This window comes from Phyllobates terribilis, unplaced genomic scaffold (assembly GCF_046119375.1).
Source record: "Phyllobates terribilis strain yellow unplaced genomic scaffold, ASM4611937v1 Scaffold_2__4_contigs__length_985480577, whole genome shotgun sequence".
NCBI classification, from domain to species: domain Eukaryota; kingdom Metazoa; phylum Chordata; class Amphibia; order Anura; family Dendrobatidae; genus Phyllobates; species Phyllobates terribilis.
This window is the reverse complement of record NW_027362762.1, coordinates 892,689,282-892,713,908: the sequence shown is the minus strand read 5'-3', so window position 1 is coordinate 892,713,908 and position 24,627 is coordinate 892,689,282. Positions and strand designations below refer to the sequence as shown.

At 44.2% G+C, this 24,627-nt stretch overlaps 2 protein-coding genes across 3 annotated transcripts in view; one reads left to right on the top strand and one right to left on the bottom strand.

Moving 5' to 3' along the window:
• The window catches only part of CADM2 (cell adhesion molecule 2), a 612,895-nt gene that overhangs the window by 355,728 nt on the left and 232,540 nt on the right, over nucleotides 1-24,627 (top strand). The gene's annotated exons all lie outside the window — the stretch shown is intronic.
• On the bottom strand, nucleotides 18,397-19,439 carry LOC141235995 (uncharacterized). The gene is made up of 2 exons (XM_073668211.1): nucleotides 18,640-19,439; nucleotides 18,397-18,512 (listed from the first exon to the last, which is right to left on the bottom strand). Exons 1-2 carry the CDS (start codon nucleotides 19,417-19,419, stop codon nucleotides 18,507-18,509), a joined length of 786 nt encoding a protein of 261 aa, XP_073524312.1. The 5' UTR covers nucleotides 19,420-19,439; the 3' UTR covers nucleotides 18,397-18,506.

The following is a 24,627-nucleotide window of genomic DNA, read 5'->3' as shown; positions in this document are numbered from 1 at the left end:
TCTGCTCGGACCTTACTTCGTCCGGTCCCAGATCCAACTGAAAAAAAGAGTTTGTAAATCTTTGGAGCAGACCTCTGATTCCCATGGAATACAATGTGTGGACAGCTCTGCAGACTCATCCATCTGTGGTTCCCCACAGTCAGTTGGGTGGTTGGAGAGTTGTGACGCGGGGGGAACAAGGGTAATTGGGGTGCCATCTCGGAGGACTGTAATGTGTGTGATGTTAAGGTGTAGGAAGAGGAGGAGAGGTCACTTGATGCAGCACTTGCGATCCACTGGAGCACATGCTCTTTCTGACCCTCATCTACAAGGTGTACTGCTGTGCGGCTGCCAAAGAAAGGAAATCTAGTAGCCCTGTCCAGTAACATAAATTGTCAGTTGTCTTTTAAAACTCATGTTGGATGTACCTTTTTTAACATCTTTCAACCAGCTGTTTCACAACCCTAGGCCCAGACCAGTCAGTCACCTGTCACTAAATTAACAATCAGTATTTATTTGCTGCGATAGTGTGGCTTGGCCACAGAATTAGCACAAAAGATTTATATGCTGAAATACTTATTGATGTCTGGACCACACAATTGGCAAAAAGGATTTCGATTCTGAAATGTGGACTGCTGGCTTGATCACACAATTAGCACAAAGGATTTAGATGCAGAAATGTAAACCTGAGTCTGGACCACACAATTAGAACAAAGGATTTAGATGTTGAAATGTGGGCTTGTGCCTGGACCACATAATTAGCACAAAGGATTTAGATGCTGAAATGTGGACTGCTGGCTGTACCACACAATTAGCACAAAGGATTTAGATGCTGAAATGTGAACTGGTGTCTGGACCACACAACTGGAACAAAGGAATTATATGCAGAAATGTGGACTGCTGGCTGGAGCACACAATTATCACCTAGGATTTAGATGCTGAAATGTGGACTGCTGGATCCTATCTATCTGAACTAGCTGACAATAAACTGCCTAGCTAACTTTCAGAATACCTGCAGAAGCAGCAGCCTTACTACGCTGTTTTTATATGGAGAGGGACATGTAACTTCGGAAGCCAATGACACAAGCCCTTGTGTCTGGACATTGTGGATGGTTTCTGCACCCTGATTGGCTGCCGGAATCTCCACATATTAAGTTAATTAGAAAAAAATAATAATAATAACAATCCTTTGCTCCTCTGACCTCTCCCCACCTCCTCCCCTCATCAAACACATCCCTCCCACTCATCAAACAGCACCACTATTCGCTCATCTCTAATCTTAAGCAATATAGCACAAAGGTTTTGGGGCCATAAATAAAAACCTTAATTGGGTTTTAGCTTAAGCCTACACTTACGTTAAACTACCAGATGTACTATATGATACTATCCTTTATCATAAGATCACCAAATGGTATACATGTGTAATGTAAAGATAAGGCCATTCTTACCTTTCCACAACTTTGGCTAAGGATTCTAATATCCAACTATGCAAATGTAATGTTATTGCAAAATGGTAGCAAAACCATGGACAAGCTGCTACATATATTGCAACAATTAAGTGGCCTTATATAGACACATATAGCATATACATCTCCCAAGAGAGTATCACAATTTTTATTTCATTAAAGCTGGCTGTCTTAATCCAAATATCTTTGGATGTGCCAAGCCAAGAGTAAAGGCAAAAAGGGCACATCTGTTATAGGTAAAATTTAGAAGTACATACAACCTAGGACATTTTGGTGTTTCCATGGTGGGCATCAACACATTTTGGAACCCGCTTTTAAAAATCAGAAAATTTCTCCTATTTGTATACACAAGTGCAGGGCCTACATTGTTCTTTGTGACACATTTTCTCTTGACTCTTCTTGGAGCCCCTTTGATAAGACCACCCTTTCAGTGTATCAAGTTTGCTTGGGATATACCTTTAAGTCCCAAAATACTCCTACTTTTAAGAGACTATTTATGAAATTGTGGAATATGAGTGGTGCATACAGTTTTTACTATCAGTCTTCAGTATGAAATGGAAAATTCCATTAATAGTTCCTATTTTTTTTTTAACGGTTCTATCCAGATTTCTAAAGATATGAGCGACATCTGGGAAATTAAGCTCTGACTGTCATGTTTCTACTCTGCTGTATAAAATATGTGTAATTGCCCTTCCTCTAGGATGTTTTTTTGAGGCGATTTAGAAAATGTTGACATATCACTTATTTTGAAATATTAATGCAACTTTTTCATAATTATGTTCAGCCTCTAAGGCTTAACTTCTGATTAAGAGCAAATTTAAAAGGTTGGTCCCAATTGATATATGTTTTAATGCAGATTTAAAATAATTAGATTTTGACTGAGGAAGCTGAATACAAATCAGCAACAGAAAAGACCATATCAGTGTGAGGATGCTCAGGAGCACATGAGGTTTCCCGCACATTCAGCACCAGAAATGAAAAATAGAAATTTATTCTGACAGTTAAAAATAATAATAATAATTGCCTGTGTGCAGGCTTTTCCATTTGTTCTACATCTACCTTGAAATTGCTATTTCTTTTCTTTCGAAAAACGTATGTCTATGCCAATCTATTGTCACGTTATAATTGTCTTTGCTCTACCATCTAATTATAAACTGAATTACTGTACATTTTACATAGCAAAATCCATACAGCTGAAGACGAATACACGGAAAACCAAGAGAATAAAAGTTCTGTACTAAAATGATAAACTATTCACCATTGGCCTAAGTGGTATAACAATAGTTTGCAGTTTGGTTTATATGAAAGTGCTATGCATGAGCTCTAGTGATGGAGGTGTAATAATTACATTACCTTGCATTACTGATTGTAGAGCCCCTATGATTGCTGAAACGAGGCCGAACCCTAGTTTATCCTCACTCTACCTGGGAATGAATGACAGTGATATACTCATCTGTCTCCTTCATACACTCGACCATTCCACTTCATTCAGTCCTGTTTATAGTGAAGAGGTACAGTAGATCAGACTATTCGTTTTAACAAATCCGTGGTCCCAATGAACAATTTGCATGCAATTTACATATGTAGCTTTACAAAGATCAATCCTTTTCTAACACAGTCCAACTGCAAAGCCTATAACTGGTATACCAAGCCACTGGTTCCATTAAATCAGTTTTTCAGACTCACCAGTCCTTGCAGCTCTTCATCTACCTCCAACTGATATCTCTGAGGGCTTCTATCTGAATGACCCATCTCTTTGTAATTTTGGGAGAGACTCCAGATACTTCCTGGTCCCACTTTTTCAGGGCACCCACAGGCCTATAACATGCAGCTTACTAGGCCCAGACCTTGGCCCATTCTAACAGCAGGCTTCTCATACAATCACTGCACATTAACTTAGCAGTAGAGTTGGTATGAATCAATTCAAAGGACCTGATCCATCAGCCACATCAATTCATAACTATAAAAAATCTAGGACATTTTGGTGTTTCCATTGTGGACACCAACAAATTTTGGTCATGATTAAGGGTTCTGCGGCACCTGAAATGTATAAATATCATCTTTTATCTTAACATGAATGTTTATCAGTGTTCCTCTGTATAATACCTACTTGAATAAAGAAGATTGCATGTCTGTTGGGCTGGATTATCCTTCCTTTGTCAGAATTTCCTTGTGCTAAGTAGAGATGAGCGGTGTTCGACTCGAACTGTTCGCCAATTTCAAATTCGAGCTGTTTTGGGCGGTGTTCGAGCCGTTCGGCGAACACGAACAATTTGAAAAAAATTCGTCTGTTCGAGGTTATGTTCGATAACTGTTCATGCACCAAAATCATAACTGGATTTTTTTCTCAGTAATGCCGAAAATTAATGTTAATACGCAGTTTGAGTGTACAGCAGGGCGGGGGGGGGGGGGGGGCAGGGGATGGATCTCTGCAGAAATAATGAAGATCTCCATTTTTTTTTTCTTTCCCGCATTTACAGTGTGGAGGTGCAATCTGTCAGCCTATCAGCAGCGCACACACGGAGCGAACTGCTTTTTTCACACAAGCAAGGGCATGTGTCATTGGCAGTGTATGTCACATGTCCTTGCCCTATAAGACCCAGCCATTTTCCCCATCGCCACCATTTTCTCACTGCTGCAGCTGCATGTTAGGCGGCACTGCTGTTGCTGTGTGCGCTATACTTTGCTAATTTCAAGCCAATTTTCGCACAAATTTACAGATAGCTTGGGAGTAGGGAATAGTTGTGATTGCAGTCCTTTTAAGGACTAGGTTACATCATTTCCTACGACTTTTATCAGGCAGGTCTGTGCTCTTAAATAGATAGGTTGGGAGTAAAGACTAATTGTAATTGCAGTCAATTTCAGCTCTGAAAAAATATTTCGGCTTGTAGCAGTGTGTGGGACTTGTTCTATTAGTCCATCTATACTAACCTCCACCAGGTTGCAGATTCAATATAATTTTTATCTGCATCTAGCTCTGAAAAAATATTTCGGCTTGTAGCAGTGTATGGGACTTGTTCTATTAGTCCATCTATACTAACCTCCACCAGGTTGCAAATTCAATATAATTTTTTTCTGCAGCTAGTTCTGAAAAAATATTTCGGCTTGTTGCAGTGTGTGGGACTTGTTCTATTAGTCCATCTATACTAACCTCCACCAGGTTGCAAATTCAATATAATTTTTTTCTGCATCTAGCTCTGAAAAAATATTTTGTCTTGTAGCAGTGTGTGGGACTTGTTCTATTAGTCCATCTATACTAACCTCCACCAGGTTGCAAATTCAATATAATTTTTTTCTGCATCTAGCTCTGAAAAAATATTTTGGCTTGTAGCAGTGTGTGGGACTTGTTCTATTAGTCCATCTATACTAACCTCCACCAGGTTGCAAATTCAATATAATTTTTTTCTGCATCTAGCTCTGAAAAAATATTTTGTCTTGTAGCAGTTTGTGGGACTTGTTCTATTAGTCCATCTATACTAACCTCCACCAGGTTGCAAATTCAATATAATTTTTTTCTGCATCTAGCTCTGAAAAAATATTTCAGCTTGTAGCAGTGTGTGGGACTTGTTCTATTAGTCCATCTATACTAACCTCCACCAGGTTGCAAATTCAATATCATTTTTATCTGCATCTAACCCAGCCAATACTTTTGGGCAAATACCACAGTTTGGCCACTCAGCTCTGCTCGGTTCCCATCCATTGTTTTTTGTGCAAACAACTCCAGAGTTGTGAATTAGTTAACCACCAAAATGAGTGGAAAAAGGCCTGCTGCTGGTGGAAAGGGGAATAGATGTGTTGGGAAGGGAAAAAAAAGGTTGTGTCCGTGGGGTAGGTGTTAAAGCAACAGTAACATCTCCAGAAGAAAGACCATCTTCCAGCCATACTAAGAAGTCTACTTCTTTTAGCGGACAATGTGATAAGATCCCTTTCTTACTGCCAAGCCAATCGCTACAAATTCCTGATGAGGCACAAAAACAGCAGGTGCTTCAACGGATATCAAGTGCTCCTTTAAGTGGGCTCTCCTCCACCTCAACTTCAACATCACAAATACTACAGTCCTCAGAGGTGTCACCCCAATCGCACTTGCTTCCTCACAGCTCCCAAGTCTCCAGCTGCCCGTCTGAGTATGGGGTAGAACAGATGATTGAGTCTGCAGAGCTGTTTACTCATACTATAGCCTGGGAATCAGAGGTCGGCTCCAGAGTTTCTGTGAATCCAGACGAGGAAATGATCTGCACTGATGTCCAGAATCTTTATGAGTCAGATCCAGGACCAGACGCAGAAGGTTCTGACCATAATGTAGACTCTCGTTCCCAAACTGTAACTCCTGTTGGTGGAGACAATGAGGAAGACAATGATGAGACTCAAATACCTGATTGGAGCGACAACATTAGTTTTTTGTCAGGGCAGGAACCGGTTGGCTCTGAGGACGACTGGTGTGATAACACACAGGGTGATGATGACGAGGTTGGAGATCCCACTTACTGTCAACCCACAGTCAGCCAAGAGATGAGGTCAGCAGAGGAGTTGGAGGAGGATGCTAGTGACTACGAGGTCAGGTTGCGCCTTCCTGGACAGAGACCTAGTACTGCAAGAACGTCAACAACTGCATCCTCAAACACAACTCTGCCTCTGACCACAAGTCGTGGTGGCTCTTCAGGTCGCATGTGTGCTAAGCCTTGCATAACCTGGGCATTTTTTCAGATCGATAAAAATGACCCAACTCGTGTTATCTGTAACATTTGTCAGCAAAAGCTAAGTAGAGGCCAAAAAATACATAGTTTGAGTACTTCATGCATGAACCGGCACATGGATATGAAGCATAAGTTGCAGTGGGAAGCTCACTGTGCTACAATGCGGCCTAGCCGGCCGGGCCAACCACTGCCTGCCACATCTTGTGCATCTGCGGCCTCTTCGTCCTCTGTGACTTGGGGGACAGCAGTCACACTTGTTTTGGGACGCAGACCTGCCACCTCTTTGCCCGCAACAGCCAGCGTGATTGGCAGGTCATCATTTTCTTTGGAGGTGGTGTTCAGTGCTGTCCGACATCGATAGCACCACCTTTGGATCAAGGCAACCTAACATGTCCGCCTGCATCTTCCTCACAGACCGGCAGTTTGCCGGGGACACCCTTCTCAACCCCGTCTTAGCACAACAGCCAGCCCTCGGTCCCTCAAATGTGGACAAGTAAAAGACCATTTAGTCCTAGCCATGAGGAAGCTAAGAGGTTGAATTTCACCATCTGCAAGCTCTTGGCTACAGAAATGCTTCCTTTCCGCCTGGTGGACACAGAGGATTTTTGAGACCTTATTTCCATCGCAGTGCCCCAGTACCAGATGCCCAGTCGGCACTACTTCTCAAAGAAAGGTGTGCCTGCGCTCCACCAGCATGTCGCACACAACGTCACCGCTTCTTTGAGAAACTCTGTGTGTGAAAGGTTACATTTCACCACAGACACTTGGACGAGTAGGCATGGATAGGAGCGTTACAAGTCGCTGACAGGACACTGGGTAACTATGGTGACAGCAGGACAATGGGGTTGAGGTCAGGGGAGCATGGGGGTCACACCATAAGTTTGTCCCCTTTTATGCCCATATTAGCCAGAGATGCAGATGTGTTATGTGCAGCATGAGACGGTGCATTATCATGCATGAAAATGATCTTGCTGCGAAATACACGGTACTTCTTCTTGAACCGTGGCAAGAAGTTTGAGAAACTCCAAAAGGGGCCGACAATCTCTCTCTCCATGATTCCAGCCCAAAACATTACTCCACCTCCTCCTTGTTGGCGCCGTAGCCGTGTTTGCGTGGGGTGTCCATCAACCAGCCATCCTCCACTTCATCCATCTGGACCATCGAGCGTTGCACGGCACTCATCCATGAACAAAACAGTTTTGAAGTCAGTCTTCATGTATTGTTTGGCCCACTGGAGCCGTTTCTGTTTGTGTACAGTGGATAGAGGAGGTCGACAGGATGGCTTACGCACAGCTGCAAACCTCTGAAGGACCCTGCATCTTGTTGTTCGGGGGACGTTGGAGGAACCAGCAACTTCAAAAACTTGTCTGCTGCTATGACAAGGATTTTTGCCTCTGCTCTTTTAACCTGACGTAATTGCCTGTAGGAAAGAGTCCTCAATTTTCCCTTATCAGCATGCACACGTGTGTACTGTGAATCAGCTACATACTTCTTGATTGTGCGATGATCAGGATGAAGTATCTTGACAATGTTGATTGTAGTCATGCCTTGACCTAAACACTCCACAATTTGTTGCTTCTCAGCAGCCGACACATCCTTTTCTTTCCCATTTTGGCAGAAAATGTAGGCTTCTTAATAATGTGGGACAGCCTTCTTAAGTAGTCTTGCCTTTCATTGGACACACCAGCCAAACTAATTAGCACAGGTGTCTGCAATTGCTTACAGTGATATAAAGAGCCCTGACACATATCACCATCAATGAGTTTAACTGACAAACAAAAAAATTCTTACCTTATCACTCCTAAACACTTTTTGCATAATAATTTGGAACACAGTGTAGATGTTCTTTTCCACAAAACACCAGTGGTTCACATGGTCAATCTTACAGTTCTAACTTGCCAACCGTGGTCTGTATGGAGTTGTTCAATAAAGGGCCCAAAATTAAGATAACGTAGACGGGAGAGGTCTCTATGAATAGGAATTCCTAAGTATTTGATACCCTGTGAGGGCCAGGCAAAGGGAAAGTTGGACTGGATGGAATCCTGCATGGATTTGGGGAGGGAGACATCGAGGGCCTCAGATTTCGCTGCATTGATTTTAAAATTTGACCATGTAACAAAGTGATCTATTTCAGCTATAACAGCAGGGATAGATATATGTGATTGAGTGATATATACTAGGACATCATCAGCAAATGCAGAGCACTTGTACTCGGTGCCTCCCACCTCAATCCACCTAATATTGGGGTTATGGCGAATTGATGAGAGCAGGTTCTCCGTCACTAGGATGTATAAGAGAGGGGACAGAGGACATCCCTGCCTTGTCCCATTGGTGATTATGAAAGGTGATGAAAATGTTCCATTTATCTTCAGCCTAGGTGACGTATTGCGATACAGGGCAGTGACCCTTTTGGCTATAAAAGGGTCCCCTAGACCACTACCCCAAGCTTTTTAAGAGAATAATATATGGCGTGCCAGGAGACTCTATGGAATGCTTTCTCAGCATCCAACGAGAGTATCTAATTACAAATTTTTAACTGCATCTAGCCCAGGAAATACTTTGTGCCTAGTAGCAGTGTCTGCTAGTCAGCGGATTATCCCAGCTGTTAAGCAAGCTACACCACCTGTAGTTTGGACACTTAATTTTTTCAAAGGAAATGCTTCGGGCCCCCGGGACACTCAGTGAAGAGCATCGGGAAGCACCCCAAGACACAGGGGCTGGGACTGGCGGTAGGACGCCTTGTGGTGGAACTCCAAGCTCGATCCTTATAAAAGCTTTATAACTGCAGCAGCTTTAGTGGATGCTACTGGAGCTGGAATTCCCGCAGCTGCTGGCATCAGACTTGCCCTCCAATAGATCCTTGTAAAAGGATTTAAAGTGTACTCATTCAAATTAGAGAGACAATTTAAATTAAAAATCTTAGACCTGCCTCCACCGCAGGGGGGCTCGCTCGACCCACCAGCGGACAGGCACCAGTATTGGGAGAGGGGGGCAGGCCGTCAGGGTCCACCGCAGCTCTGGCTCAAACCCGGTGACATGGAGGTCGCACGGGCAGGAACGGACTGGCCGTGTCGGCTTCGCACTTTTTTGGTTTTAGAAGGGCATGACATGCCTATATCTGTGTCTCCCCCTCCTTTTACTCCTCCACCTCTTTTCTTTTCACATGACTATATGTACTTGTCACTTTTCCATGTGTTAGTTGTGTCTTCTGAGCAGTTTGTCAGCTTTTGGACACCTGTGAAGGTGTTTTCTATGTGTTTCTCTGTGTTTTTGTTTGCCTGCCATTGGTTTTAACAGTGTTTGAATGTGTTCGATGAACAGTTCAACGAACATTTCGGCGAACATACGGGTGTTCGATGAACAGAACCGAATTCGAACACTAAGGGGGTGGCTCAACACTAGTGCTAAGGTAGATCCGCTATCCGTGCTCCAGACTGTATGGGAATAAACTCACAGTGAGCTGGAACATATATTTTCTATAACAAATTTTGTAACCTTCTTTAAAACCTCTACATTTTCTCCTGCTTGTATACACAAGTGCAGGGCCTGCAGTGCGGTTTGTGATACATTTTCTCTTGACTCTTCTTTGAGCACCTCTGGTAAGACCGTCCTCTTAGTGAATCAGGTTTGCTTGGGATGTTCCTTAAGAGGCTATTTTTGAAGTTGTGGAAAATGAGTGGTGCATACAATTTTTACTTCCAGTCTTCAGTTTGAAATGGAAAATTCCATTGTTAGTTCCATATTTTTTTTAACGGTTCTATCAAGATTTATAAAGCTACGTATGAGTGACATCTGGGAAATTAAGCTCTGACTATCCTGTTTTGACTCTGTTGTTTGAAATGTGTGTAATTGTCCATTCTCTAGGATGTTTTTTGAGGTGACACAACATGAGCCACGAGAACTTCCTCCTACCTGCTGCCATCCATAGCTCCTCCTTTCGATTAGCCAGCCAGGTGTGACATCATGTGTGCATCATGCCACAATGATTTAATTACCATCTAACCATCATTACCATCATGCCGCAATGATTTAATTACCATCTAATTAAAAGAAGAGCTGCCTCTATTGGGACATAGAAGAAAAGTTGCTTCTCGGGGTTACTGTCTAGCAGTCCCAGTTTACCGAGGTGGCCAATTGACCAGGTCCTGCAAATCGATTTGCACCAACTCTACGTTCCAGAGATCCCATAAACCAACATTTTAGGGATGCACCTCAAGCACCACATACAGGTGTTGTAGTGCAGTGCATCTTGTGGTGCAATATCCACTGTGGCAGAGTCGCTCTCTCTGCTACACCTGGACGTAGATACAGGACACTGTCTCTTTAAATGACTTGTTGGTTTATTGTAGGAAGCAGCATAAACCTCGGTGAAGTGCACAACATAAACAAAGTCTTTCTGGCATAAAAGGAAACATAAAGGAAAACAGTACAGAACAGTCCTTACTTAGCCTGAGGTCCGACGACTCAGGGTTAGCAAGAGCACATGGTCCAGTTTTTGCACAAGCACAGGCTCCTCTCTCTCAGGAGCTAGCTTCTACACACTGAACAACACCTGAGGCTGGCTATTTAAAGCCCAGACCCCACCCTTGGGTGGAGATATGGTGGGTGGCCTCCTGCCCGCACCACAGCCATCCACCTATTAAACATGCCCTTGTTAAATGACTGTTTAACCCTCTCTGCACCTACTATGCAGAAGAAACTTCCATATTTCACATCACTGAAGCTAACAGCCTCAGTGAAACATATCTCCCCTCCAATATTCTGGCAGTGACTTTGTCACATATCTCCCACCCTCTTCCCAAAGCTGGGGGTTTTGGCACCTTCGCTTACTAAACATGGAAGTCTAGACAGGGCATTTGCATTACCATGTAGCTTTCTGGGCCTGTGCTCCCTCAAAGAAACTAAAGTCCTGGAGTGCCAGGAACCACCTTGTCACCTGGGCATTCTTCCCCATCCTTTCCCTCATCCATCTTAGGGGAGCATGATCTGACACTAACCTGAACTTCTGGCCTAATAAGTAGAATCTCAGGGTGTCAATTGTCCACTCCATGGCCAGGCACTCTTTTTCCACAATAGCATAGCTCTTTTCAAAGGCCGAGAGTTTTCTGCATAGATTAAGAATGGGATGTTCCTCCCCATTTACTTCTTGGGATAAGACGGCTCCCATGCTGACCTCTGAGGCGTTCGTCTGGACCACAAACTCTTTATTGAAGTCAGGTGCTTTTAAGACCAGCTCCTTACACAGGGCGAGCTTCAATTCCTGGAATGCTACCTCTGCCTCAGAAAACCACTTGGCCATCGTCGTCTTCGTACCTTTAAGCAGGTCAGTTAGGGGTGCCACTATCAGGGTGAAATTCAGGATAAATCGCCAATAGTATCCCAATATGCAAATTGCTTCTTCAGAGAAAAAGAGGACTTGTACTCTATAGCGCCTCCTATTGGAAGTAGCAATCCTACAAGTCACAATCAACCCTTTAACGAGTCATGCAATATGACTTAGGATAAAAGCCAAATCAGAAACTCAATTTGCAGACACGGTGTTTCGGGCTGTTGGCCCTCGCTAGTGCAAAGTATGAGAACTGATTTGGCTAGGTGAAAGGCTCTGGGCTGAGGTCTAAGAGATAGCGTTTCTCCTTATGGAGAGTGACACACCAGCTCTGGCACATCAAGGTAAGGAGGCTTATTCGCCATGCAATGCTCCTCTAGGGAATTTAATATGGAAATTGCCTCTTCAGATAGTATCCCACAATTACCAGAAATGCCTGGAGGCCGGTTGCGGGCAATTCTGGATTTCCTCCACCTTGTTCACTTGTGGCTTTATTTCGCCCCTTCTAAAGATGTAGCCCAACTATTTTGCCTCTTTTTTTCCAATGGGGCATTTTTTGGGTTTATGGTAAACCTGTCCTTTCTTAGTGCCCCCCAGTACCACCTGGACCTTCTGCAGATGAATTCCCAAATCTGGGTTGAAGATCACGATGTCGTCCAGGTAAACGGCGGCATACTTCTTGTGCGAGGCTAGGATCTGGTCCGTGACCATCTGGAGGGTAGCTGGGGCTCTCTGTATACAGAGCGGCATCCTGGTGTACTGAAAACATCCATCGGTGTAGAGAAAGCAGTCTTTTCCTTCCCACCCGGGTACAAGAGAATTTGCCAGTACCCCTTTGTTAGGTCCAGGGTCGTGATGTACCTGGCAGTCCCCAGCCGTTCAATAAGTTCATCGACCTGGGGCATCAGATAGGCATCAAACTTAGACACTTCATTTAGTTTTCTGTAATCGTTACAGAAGTGCCATTCTCCATCCGGCTTCGGTACAAGAACAATGGGGCTGGACCAGCCGCTTTGAGACTCCTCGATGACGCCCAGTTCAACATTCTCTGCAACTCCTTGAAGATCACCTTGTCGTGGGCTTTGGAGATTCGATATGGCCTCTGGCTCACCCATGCATGTGGTTCCATCAGGATCTCATGCTCCACATCCTGCGTACATCCAGGCAACTCTGAGAACAGGTATCGGTGTTTCTGCAACAGTTCTCGGCACTGTTGGTTTTGGGCCAGTGATAGTGTCTCTGCCACTGTGACATCCTCGACCCTGACTTCAGGATTGGCCCCCAGACATGTAGTTTCCACCAGTTCCCTGTCCCGCCACGGCTTAAGCAAGTTGATGTGGTAGATCTGGTAAAGCTTTCTTCTTCCTGGCTGGTGGATTTTATAATTGACATCACTCAACTTCTCGACCACTTCGTACGGCCCTTGCAACTTGGCCAGAAATTTACTTTCGACCGTGGGAACTAATACTAAGATCCAGTCTCCAGGGCTGAATTTTCTCACCCTTGCGGCCCGATTGTAGGCCCTCACCTAGGCTTCTTGTGCCTGTAGGAAGCTCCCCTTCACAATTGGCATCAACCTCGTGATCCGGTCCTGCATTTAGACCACATGCTCGATGATGTTCTGGTGGGGTGTACTCTCTGCTTCCCAGGTCTCCTTCGCTATGTCTAAAAGTCCCCGAGGGTGCCATCCATATATTAGTTCAAATGGCGAGAATCCCGTAGAGCTCTAGGGAACTTCCCTAATTGACAACAGCAAGTATGGCAATAGGCAATCCCAGTCTCTCCCATCCTTCTCCACGACCTTCTTCAGCATAGACTTCAAGGTCTTGCTGAATCTCTCCACCCGGCCGCCCATCTGCAGATGGTATACAGATGTCCGGAGTTGTGTAATCTGGAGAACCTTGCACAACTCCCTCATCACCTTAGACATAAAAGGAGTTCCCTGTTCCATCAGGATCTCCTTTGGCATGCCAGTCCAGGAGAAAATATGCACAAGATATCTGGCGAATTTCTGAGGAATTTCTCAATGGTACTGCCTCCGGATACCGAGTTGCATAGTCCAACACTACCTGGATGTATTTGTGCCCCCTGGCAGACTTGACTAGGAGCCCGACAAGGTCCATGGCAATCCGGTCAAACGGGACCTCTATAATAGGCAACAGTACTAGGGGGCTGCGGAAGAGGGATATGGGAACAGATAGCTGACAGGTGGGGCAGAACCGGCAGTAATTCACAATCTCTCATTGACATCCAGGTGAGTATAACCTCTGCAGGACCAGCTTCCAAGTTTTGTCTACCCCTAGATGCCCACCCAAGATATGAGTATGGGCCAGGTCTAATACCTTATGCCTATAGAGGCCGGGCACCGCCAACTGCTCTATCACTTCCTCTCTTTGCTTAGTGACCCAATAAAGAAGTTCCCCTTTGAGTGTAAAATAGGGAAATCTCTTGTCAGCCCTCGGCTCTTGAGCAACCCCATTTATTACAGACACATTATCAAATGCATTCTTCAACGTAAGATCCTGCATTTGTGCAGTACTAAAATTCACCCCCAAAACTCCCAATTCAGGAATCTCAGCCTCTTGAGTCACCGTCTCATCTTCATCACCAGCAAGGACACACAGGGGAAACTCATCCGCCTCTGATTGCATCGGGAACTCATCATGGTGAACACGGCTCATTCCTGATTCTCATGGTACATCTGCTTTCCCCCACAAGTCCCAGAAATGGCTAAAGCCCACCCTATTATTACTGGATGTAGTAGGTCCTTAACCACCCCGACCTCATGGGACTCATCCCCTCAGTTAGTTTTTATGGTCAGTCGGTGATAGGGTAATCCTTGGCGTGCCTGTGAATACAGCGTACCCCCACATGTTTCCTGGGGACCAACTGGTGGAGAAGTGTGGCCCTAACCAGAGTCACCAAACTCCCTGAGTCTAAGAGTCCTGCTACCAACACCCCATGTATGGTCACTTTATGGTCACAGGGCATGACTGTGGCCCCTCACCGGGTTGATAATCCACACTGCAGGTGGGGTAGGAATAGTAGGAAGAGCGGTGTCCCAGGCTACAGTCCATTTGCTCAGATGAGAGGGGGCAGCGGGCAGCTATATGGCCTGGGCCATAACACCTCCAACATATAATCTCTCCCGCAGGGACCATGGGCATTACGTCTCCCACCCCTTTGGACACTGGATTCCCCACCCCCTTTTGGGCCTCTGCCCCGATTGGGACCCTCAATATGGAGTGGGCTGCTTTCTAAAGGAATGCTCTACCTCATGATACCTCTCGACCAGTATCAACAATTTAACCCTTTTATAGCTAGATTGGCGCATCTGGGGGAAGAAAAGACTAACCCTGAGCACCAAATCATGCCAACTCATGTTACATATAATAGATTTGAGAAACACAGAGTTGTTTTATAGGCATAAAACATTCAAATTTTATTACAACATTTAAAATTACACATAAAGTACAATATCAAGTGACAGTATATAGATAGTGGCCAAGAAAAATATTCACTGGAGAAGACAACCAACAACAGAGGTCCCCATGGTCCCAGAAAATTCATACAGCAGAATAATATATATACTGAAACCAATAGTGGTATATATCGGAGCACAATTGTAGGTGTGTTTCCGAGTAAAATAATTATTGCTGAAGAAAAGGATTTTCAGAGGGACAGGTCCTATGCGTTAGGCAGCCTTACCCAGTGAAGATCAATCACAAGCCAGTGATAATGGCCACAAAATGGCAAACCCCCAGAATACAGGTGGTGGCCAAGAAAATTGTACACTGAAAAAGATGGCCAACAGTAGAGGTCCTCATGATCCCAGAATATATGCAGTAAGTTAATCAAGTAATAAGAATAAAGTAATTACTATTAAAGAGAGGGATAACCATAAGGACAGATATAAACATTAGGTCATCTTACCCAGCGAAAAGCCAAACAATGGCTAATAGTAATAGCCGCGCTGTAGCAAGCCCCGACGCGCGTTTCACGGCCCAAAACTGGCCGCTTCCTCAAGGGGAATGTGCAGGAGTAAAAAAGCGGCACCCTTTTCAACCATGGCGTCGGTCATGTGTGGCCACACATGACCGATCACCTGATCAGCAAGTAGGCGTGGTTTGATGCCGGTAAGCGGCGCATGCGTCGCCACTCCCCGCCCCAGGACGCGAAGCCAGGCCGTCAGGGGCTAGTGCGCAAGCGCGGGCGCACGGCCAAAGACAAGGCCGGGCGCCCGCGCACGCACCAGCCCCGCAGAGACAGCCGGGCGCGCGACCCACAGCGGAGGGAGCGGAGCATGCGCACAACATAAAAAGGGCACAGATTAAGGCGGAAAATATAACACTGCATTTAAAGATGTATCATATCTCATAATAAACAACTTGATTTGAAAAAGACACACAAGCAGGTCACTTTGTCGATAATTGGTCCACCAATTTGATGCAATGTGCAGAAAGATCGCTTTCAAAGCGATGGTGTTTTCATATGACATTTGTAATTGTTACGTCCGCCAACATCAGACCGATTCGCAGATGATTTAATTCAGGCATCAATATGCATAATCCGGCATATAGGGGCCAAATATTCCAAACAGACGATAAAAACTAGAAATAAATATAAAAATTAGAAACTGGGGAAACCCCATATATACAATAAAAGCAAATATTAAAGCGCAACAGAATTATTTTAAAGCACAAGAGGTGGGGAGAAAAAAGGAAAGAAAAAAAGAAAGAAAAAGAAAAAGACCAAGGAGGAACAATTCCATAAAAGACTAAATTAAATAAATAGTCATAAATCAAATTTATAGAAATGAGGAAAAAGACAGGGACTCATTTAAACCATGTGGAGAAAGAGTATCCAACATAGTGATCCACTTAGTTTCGGCACGTGCCAAGACTTTTCTTACATTACCCCCCCGGGCACCCATGTGAACCACATCTATCCCACGAACTTTGAGGCATCTAGGGTCGCAATTATGGGCGACCCTGAAGTGTCTCGGAATTGTTTTTAATTCAGTGACATCAGCCACTGTCCTGGCCGTGCCAATGTCCCGCACATGCTCCCGTATGCGTACCCGGAGCTCCCTGGATGTCAGACCAATATATATCAGAGAGCAGTCACAAGTTGCGTAGTAAATTACGTTACTTGTGCCACACGAGATGTGATGTCTGATATCAAACTGTCTTGTACCATCCGAGGACGCAAAAGTGGTGCAGCGGAGGACATTGGCGCAGGCACGACAGTGGCCGCAAGGAAACATGCCCAAAGTAGGGCCACGGGAACCGAAGGGGTTTAATTTTTTCGCAACGTAGTGGCTCGACACTAAAATATCTTTCAGGTTGTTGGACCGTCTAGGGGTCATTAGGGGATAATCCCCAAGAGTCGGTCCCAAGGAGGCATCGGTCATCAGGATACTCCAGTGTTTTGTCATTATACTCCTCATATTATCCCACTCGTGATTGAATGTAGAGATATACCGTATCTTCTTCTGCCCATCATCATTGGTTTTATATGCTTTGTTTGGGTATAATAAGTGGTTTCTTGGGGTATGCCTAGCACGTTCGTAAACCCGCCTCACACACCTATTACTGTAGCCACGTGATGCGAATCTTGATTTAAGATCGATAGCCTGCTTCTCAAATTTATGGTCCGATGAGCAGATCCACCTCGCCCTCAGGAATTGCCCGACCGGGACGGCCCTTATTGTGGTTGGATGGTGGGCACTACTTGCATGAATAAGGGAATTGGTCGACGTTGGTTTCCTATAGATGTCCGTCTGAATGCGGCCAGAATCGTCCACCTCCAGACAGACATCCAGGAATTCGATCTTAGATGCATCATATTTATATGTCAACCGAATTCCCCACATATTTATATTTAGCTGTGCCATGAAACTCTCAAGCTGTTGCACCGACCCACGCCAAAAAAACAAAATATCATCGATATAGCGCAGCCAACACAGCACATGGTCCGCGACCCCCACGCCTTCATCGCCAAAAATCAATCTCTCCCATGCCCCTAGGAAGAGATTGGTGTACGAAGGCGCGCAGGCCGCCCCCATCGCTGTGCCGCGCTTCTGTAGATAAATATTATCTTTAAACAAAAAATAATTATGTGTGAGTACAAAGTGCAACAGCTCGCAGATAAAATCACACATAGGGCCGCCCAAGTCAGACGCCCCGAGGAAGAGGCGGACCGCATCCAGACCAATATTATGGTCAATACAAGTATATAAAGACTCGACATCTACCGTGACAAGCAGAACCCCCTTATCCAGAGAGACGCCGTCGACCCGAGTAAGGACGTCCGTCGTGTCCCTAACGTATGAGGGTAACGTCGCTACAATTGGTTTTAAATAAAAATCAATAAATTTACAGGCTGGTTCACAAAGACCCTCTATACCGGACACGATCGGACGCCCAGGTGGGTCCACGGCGTCTTTGTGGATCTTGGGCAGAAGATAGAACGTGGATGTCTTAGGAAACCGTACAGTAAGTGCTTCAACTGTTTTTTTAGATATGGTCCCTGCATCACAAGCACGGGTGAGGATAGATTGAAGTGCGGAGGAGTAGGAGTGGGTCGGATTAAAATTTAATTTACAATACGTATTGCTATCTCGTAGTTGCCTAAACGCCTCTCTTTCGTATTTGGCACATTGCCAAATCACAATATTTCCCCCCTTGTCCGCAGGTTTGATTACAATGTCATCATAAGTTTTGAGTTGCTGAATCGCCAGACGTTGTCGCGCCGTAAGATTATCAAATTTTCTTTTATTTGATAGTTTTTTAAAATCATCCGCAACAAGTCTGGAAAAAATCTCAACTGCTGGACAGAGGGACAAAGGGGGAAATCGTGTCGATTTGGGAACCGCACATTGAGGCAACCCACCTGGTTGTGAGGAAGTTTGTTCCAGTAAAAGCTCCTACAAAGTAGCAATCGCCTCCCGCTCCGCCGCATTCAAAGCACCAATAGGGGCATCCTTCTTGGAGTGGAGTTTGTGCAAAATGAGTTTCCGAGAGAACAGGTGGAGGTCCTTTAGGGCTGTAAAGTAATTAAAACTATTAGTAGGAGAAAAGGTTAGGCCCATACCGAGGACCTCCAACTGTTCAGTAGAAAGAACATGTGCCGATAAATTGACAATCCGTAAGCCTCCATGAGACCGACTCACCCGTTGTGCTGCCAAGCCCCTGTTTTTACTTGTAAGTCTGGTTTGAATCCTTTTTGTGCCAGATGCAGACACTCCATGATTATTTGCTGCTTGAGGCCCATCATGCGTCTCTTCAGTAGAGGTAAAAGACGATACTGAGGTAGATCTAGACCTGGATTGGGACTTATGTTTTTGGAATGGACGAGACCGTCCCCTCGTGATGTCCCATTTATATACTTTTTGTAATGATTTATCCTGGGTATCCCTCTGAAATTTTTTTGTTTTAGCTTGTTGTGTCTCTTTTGCCCATTTTTGAGCTAGAGCCTCAATGTCCTCATTCAACTTTTTTAGTGAATCTGCAGTCATTTCATTCTTAAAGGAAAGTTGCAGTTTTTCAATTTGAGTCTCAATAGTGGATAGCGATATCTGATTAATTTCAATTAACAGATTCATGTATCCAATCGAGCACGTGTTGGAGTATTGTTCCCATCTATTTTTAATTGTGTCATCATCTATATTAAAGGAAGGAAATATTTGGACCCTTAGGCCACGAGGTATGAGTCCCTTTTCAATATATTTCCTCAGAAAGGCAATATTCCACCACAAGCGAGTCCTTTTCCTAATTAAGTCTTTAAGTTCATTAATAGATATAGACAAAGTATTCCCCCCTACTGTTAGTGCTCCATTCAGGCCACCATCATTGCAAATCTCGTCCAATTGTAAAAGCCAAGTATCGTCTTGAGCTCTAAAATCCATTTTGGGTCTGGAAAAAACTGTGAAATACACAGAAATAAATAGCATCAACAATTTAACCCTTTTATAGCTAGATTGGCGCATCTGGGGGAAGAAAAGACTAACCCTGAGCACCAAATCATGCCAACTCATGTTACATATAATAGATTTGAGAAACACAGAGTTGTTTTATAGGCATAAAACATTCAAATTTTATTACAACATTTAAAATTACACATAAAGTACAATATCAAGTGACAGTATATAGATAGTGGCCAAGAAAAATATTCACTGGAGAAGACAACCAACAACAGAGGTCCCCATGATCCCAGAAAATTCATACAGCAGAATAATATATATACTGAAACCAATAGTGGTATATATCGGAGCACAATTGTAGGTGTGTTTCCGAGTGAAATAATTATTGCTGAAGAAAAGGATTTTCAGAGGGACAGGTCCTATGCGTTAGGCAGCCTTACCCAGTGAAGATCAATCACAAGCCAGTGATAATGGCCACAAAATGGCAAACCCCCAGAATACAGGTCGTGGCCAAGAAAATTGTACACTGAAAAAGATGGCCAACAGTAGAGGTCCTCATGATCCCAGAATATATGCAGTAAGTTAATCAAGTAATAAGAATAAAGTAATTACTATTAAAGAGAGGGATAGCCATAAGGACAGATATAAACATTAGGTCATCTTACCCAGCGAAAAGCCAAACACTGGCTAATAGTAATAGCCGCGCTGTAGCAAGCCCCGACGCGCGTTTCACGGCCCAAAACTGGCCGCTTCCTCAAGGGGAATGTGCAGGAGTAAAAAAGCGGCACCCTTTTCAACCATGGCGTCGGTCATGTGTGGCCACACATGACCGATCACCTGATCAGCAAGTAGGCGTGGTTTGATGCCGGTAAGCGGCGCATGCGTCGCCACTCCCCGCCCCAGGACGCAAAGCCAGGCCGTCAGGGGCTAGTGCGCAAGCGCGGGCGCATGGCCAAAGACAAGGCTGGGCGCCCGCGCACGCACCAGCCCCGCAGAGACAGCCGGGCGCGCGACCCACAGCGGAGGGAGCGGAGCATGCGCACAACATCAAAAGGGCACAGATTAAGGCGGAAAATATAACACTGCATTTAAAGATATATCATATCTCATAATAAACAACTTGATTTGAAAAAGACACACAAGCAGGTCACTTTGTCGATAATTGGTCCACCAATTTGATGCAGTGTGCAGAAAGATCGCTTTCAAAGCGATGGTGTTTTCATATGACATTTGTAATTGTTACGTCCGCCAACATCAGACCGATTCGCAGATGATTTAATTCAGGCATCAATATGCATAATCCGGCATATAGGGGCCAAATATTCCAAACAGACGATAAAAACTAGAAATAAATATAAAAATTAGAAACTGGGGAAACCCCATATATACAATAAATGCAAATATTAAAGCGCAACAGAATTATTTTAAAGCACAAGAGGGGGGGAGAAAAAAGGAAAGAAAAAAAGAAAGAAAAAGAAAAAAGACCAAGGAGGAACAATTCCATAAAAGACTAAATTAAATAAATAGTCATAAATCAAATTTATAGAAATGAGGAAAAAGACAGGGACTCATTTAAACCATGTGGAGAAAGAGTATCCAACATAGTGATCCACTTAGTTTCGGCACGTGCCAAGACTTTTCTTACATTACCCCCCCGGGCACCCATGTGAACCACATCTATCCCACGAACTTTGAGGCATCTAGGGTCGCAATTATGGGCGACCCTGAAGTGTCTCGGAATTGTTTTTAATTCAGTGACATCAGCCACTGTCCTGGCCGCGCCAATGTCCCGCACATGCTCCCGTATGCGTACCCGGAGCTCCCTGGATGTCAGACCAATATATATCAGAGAGCAGTCACAAGTTGCGTAGTAAATTACGTTACTTGTGCCACACGAGATGTGATGTCTGATATCAAACTGTCTTGTACCATCCGAGGACGCAAAAGTGGTGCAGCGGAGGACATTGGCGCAGGCACGACAGTGGCCGCAAGGAAACTTGCCCAAAGTAGGGCCACGGGAGCCGAAGGGGTTTAATTTTTTCGCAACGTAGAGGCTCGACACTAAAATATCTTTCAGGTTGTTGGACCGTCTAGGGGTCATTAGGGGATAATCCCCAAGAGTCGGTCCCAAGGAGGCATCGGTCATCAGGATACTCCAGTGTTTTGTCATTATACTCCTCATATTATCCCACTCGTGATTGAATGTAGAGATATACCGTATCTTCTTCTGCCCATCATCATTGGTTTTATATGCTTTGTTTGGGTATAATAAGTGTTTTCTTGTGGTATGCCTAGCACGTTCGTAACCCCGCCTCACACACCTATTACTGTAGCCACGTGATGCGAATCTTGATTTAAGATCGATAGCCTGCTTCTCAAATTTATGGTCCGATGAGCAGATCCACCTCGCCCTCAGGAATTGCCCGACCGGGACGGCCCTTATTGTGGTTGGATGGTGGGCACTACTTGCATGAATAAGGGAATTGGTCGACGTTGGTTTCCTATAGATGTCCGTCTGAATGCGGCCAGAATCGTCCACCTCCAGACAGACATCCAGGAATTCGATCTTAGATGCATCATATTTATATGTCAACCGAATTCCCCACATATTTATATTTAGCTGTGCCATGAAACTCTCAAGCTGTTGCACCGACCCACGCCAAAGAAACAAGACCAGTATGACTAGTTCATCTGCGTTCCGGCGATCACCCTTGGCAACCCAAGTCTGTATCGGCCTCGGCAGGGAATGCACAAATCGGTCCATCACCACTTGCTCTACCATCTGCTCCCAGGTAGAGGACTTGGGCTGCAGCCATTTTTGGAGAAGGTGCAACAGGTCAAACATTTGGGACCGAGGCTTTTCTCGCAGTGATACGCCCAGCAGTGGACCTGCTGTGCCCTAACAGTCATTGTTACCCCCAAGCGAGCCAAAATTTCAGGTTTTAGTTTTCAATACACTTTGGCATCTTGCAAGGCCAAGTCTTAATATGCCTTCTGGGTTTCCCCCGTCAGGTAGGGCGCCAGCGCCTCTGACCATTGTTCTGGCGGAAGTTTCTCCTTCTCAGCGACAATTTCATAAATGATCAGAAAGGCCTCTATATCGTCACCTGTGGTCATTTTTTGCATCACATGTCTTACCACTTTCCGGACATGGGAGTCATAAGCTGGACCTGGCGGTGGGATGATCTTTCGGCCGTGGATGGCGGTCTCCAAATGCTACATCTGCTTCTGTTGATCCTTCTGTTGTTGACACATCTGCTGTAGTAACAGCTTTGTTTGACTCCTGCTGCTGCTGATGCGTCAGGACCAAGTGTTTTATTACATCCTCCCTGCTGCTGGACATCTCTTGCTTGCTGATGGCCTTTACCCAGGAAATCCACTGTTCTCTGTGGCAGGTACACGTGTTCCTGGAATCTTGCATGCACTTTCGCACCACTTGTAGTAGAGTCGCTCTCTCTGCTGCACTTGGAGGTGGATACATGACACTGTCTTTAAATTACTTGGTGGTTTATTGTAGGAAGCAGCATAAACCATGGTCAAGTGCACAATATAAACATAGCCTTTCTGGCATAACAATAAAGAAAAAGGAAAAAGGTAAGAACAGTCCTTACTTTGGCCGAGGTCCGGCCACTCCGGGTTAGCAAGAGCACATGGTCCAGTTTTAGCACAAATACAGGTTCCTCTCTCTCAGGAACTAGCCTCCACACACTGAACACCACATGAATGAAAAGGCTGGCTATTCAAAGCCCAGACCCCACCCTTGGGTGGAGATATGATGGATGGCCTCCCGCCCGAATTACAGCCATCCACCTATAAAACATTCCCTTGTGGCTATTTAACTCTCTCAGCACCTACTTTGCAGGAGAAACTTCCAGTGAAACATATCTCCCCTCCAGTATTCTGCCAGTGACTTTGTCACACCACTAAGACACATGGAATCAATAGTGGCCCTATCTTACAGACACCTTATCCTTCTGTAGGTGCATCATTTCTTGTGTCCTCATCTAATATAGAATGGTGAAGCCGATGAGAAAAGAAAAACATAATATAATATTGTTTCAAGATATTAACAGTATATATTAATTTTAGGCACAGTAATATTTTTAACTTTAATAGGAGTTGATACATAGTAGACAAGAATAGCCACTACACAGTGTCCAGAGTTGTGCTTTTCCACTCTTTTCACTGGTTGCATTTGGACACTGCTGACTGATTGATGAAGGTGCCAGGTTTCGGACCTCTACCAACCTAATACTGATAAGCTGTTCTAATCATCAGACTATCTAAGTAGTGGAAAACCTCTCCAAATCAAAGGATTTTTATTCTTAAACCTTATTTTCACCCCTTTATTATCTTTATGCTATAATCACCTCCTTGCAGTACTTAATTTGTTACATATTTTGACAGTGCGTTTACTCCTATGAGAATACAAAGTCCTAGAATCTTGCAAAGTATGGTTGAAACAATATCACTTTTTCCTTTAAGCTGCATTAATACAGACAATTCTATGAAAAGACAACATAATGTTTTATGCATTTGTTAGGAATATCGTCTCCTCCATTCTGTTCACCAGACTCATGAGGGATGTCTGTGCAATCAATCATTTTCAATTAAATATTGCAAAACCTCACATGAGGGTCCCAAAAGAACTGAGAAACTGAAGATGATGTAGGCAGCAAGAATGATCTCCTTGCTTAAGCTATATTGTATAATAAAAGTCCAATTATGCACAAGAATAAAGTAGTTGTTGTTTTTGAAAATGCACTGCCTACTGTAGTAGTAATTGTTCAATGTCAATCTTGTTAAAGGACTATCTATCTATCTATCTATCTATCTATTAATCTATGTCCTCATTTGTGCCCCCCATACGCAATAATGATACCCCACTGTTTTCTGACATTAAATAATGATGCCCCTTGGGTATCCATACAATAATAATGTTTCCCTTTATGCCTCTATACAATGGTTACACCCCCTCTGTGCCTTTATACAATAATGTCACACTTTGTGCCTCCATACACAAATGATGTCCCACTTTGTGCCTCCATACAATAATGATGTCCCAATTTGTGCCTCCATACAAGTATGATGACACCTACAAGCTTTCATAAAATAATGATGCCCCCCTTAGTTATTCATACAATAATGTTTCCCTTTAAGGCTCTATACAATAATTATGCCCCTTTATGCCTCCATACAATAATGATGTACTACTTTGTCTCTCCATATAATTATGAT

What these genes read in the sequence shown, in the direction of transcription:
- LOC141235995 (XM_073668211.1), bottom strand. Translation starts at nt 19,419, where the DNA reads ATGCTATTTATTTCTGTGTATTTCACAGTTTTTTCCAGACCCAAAATG.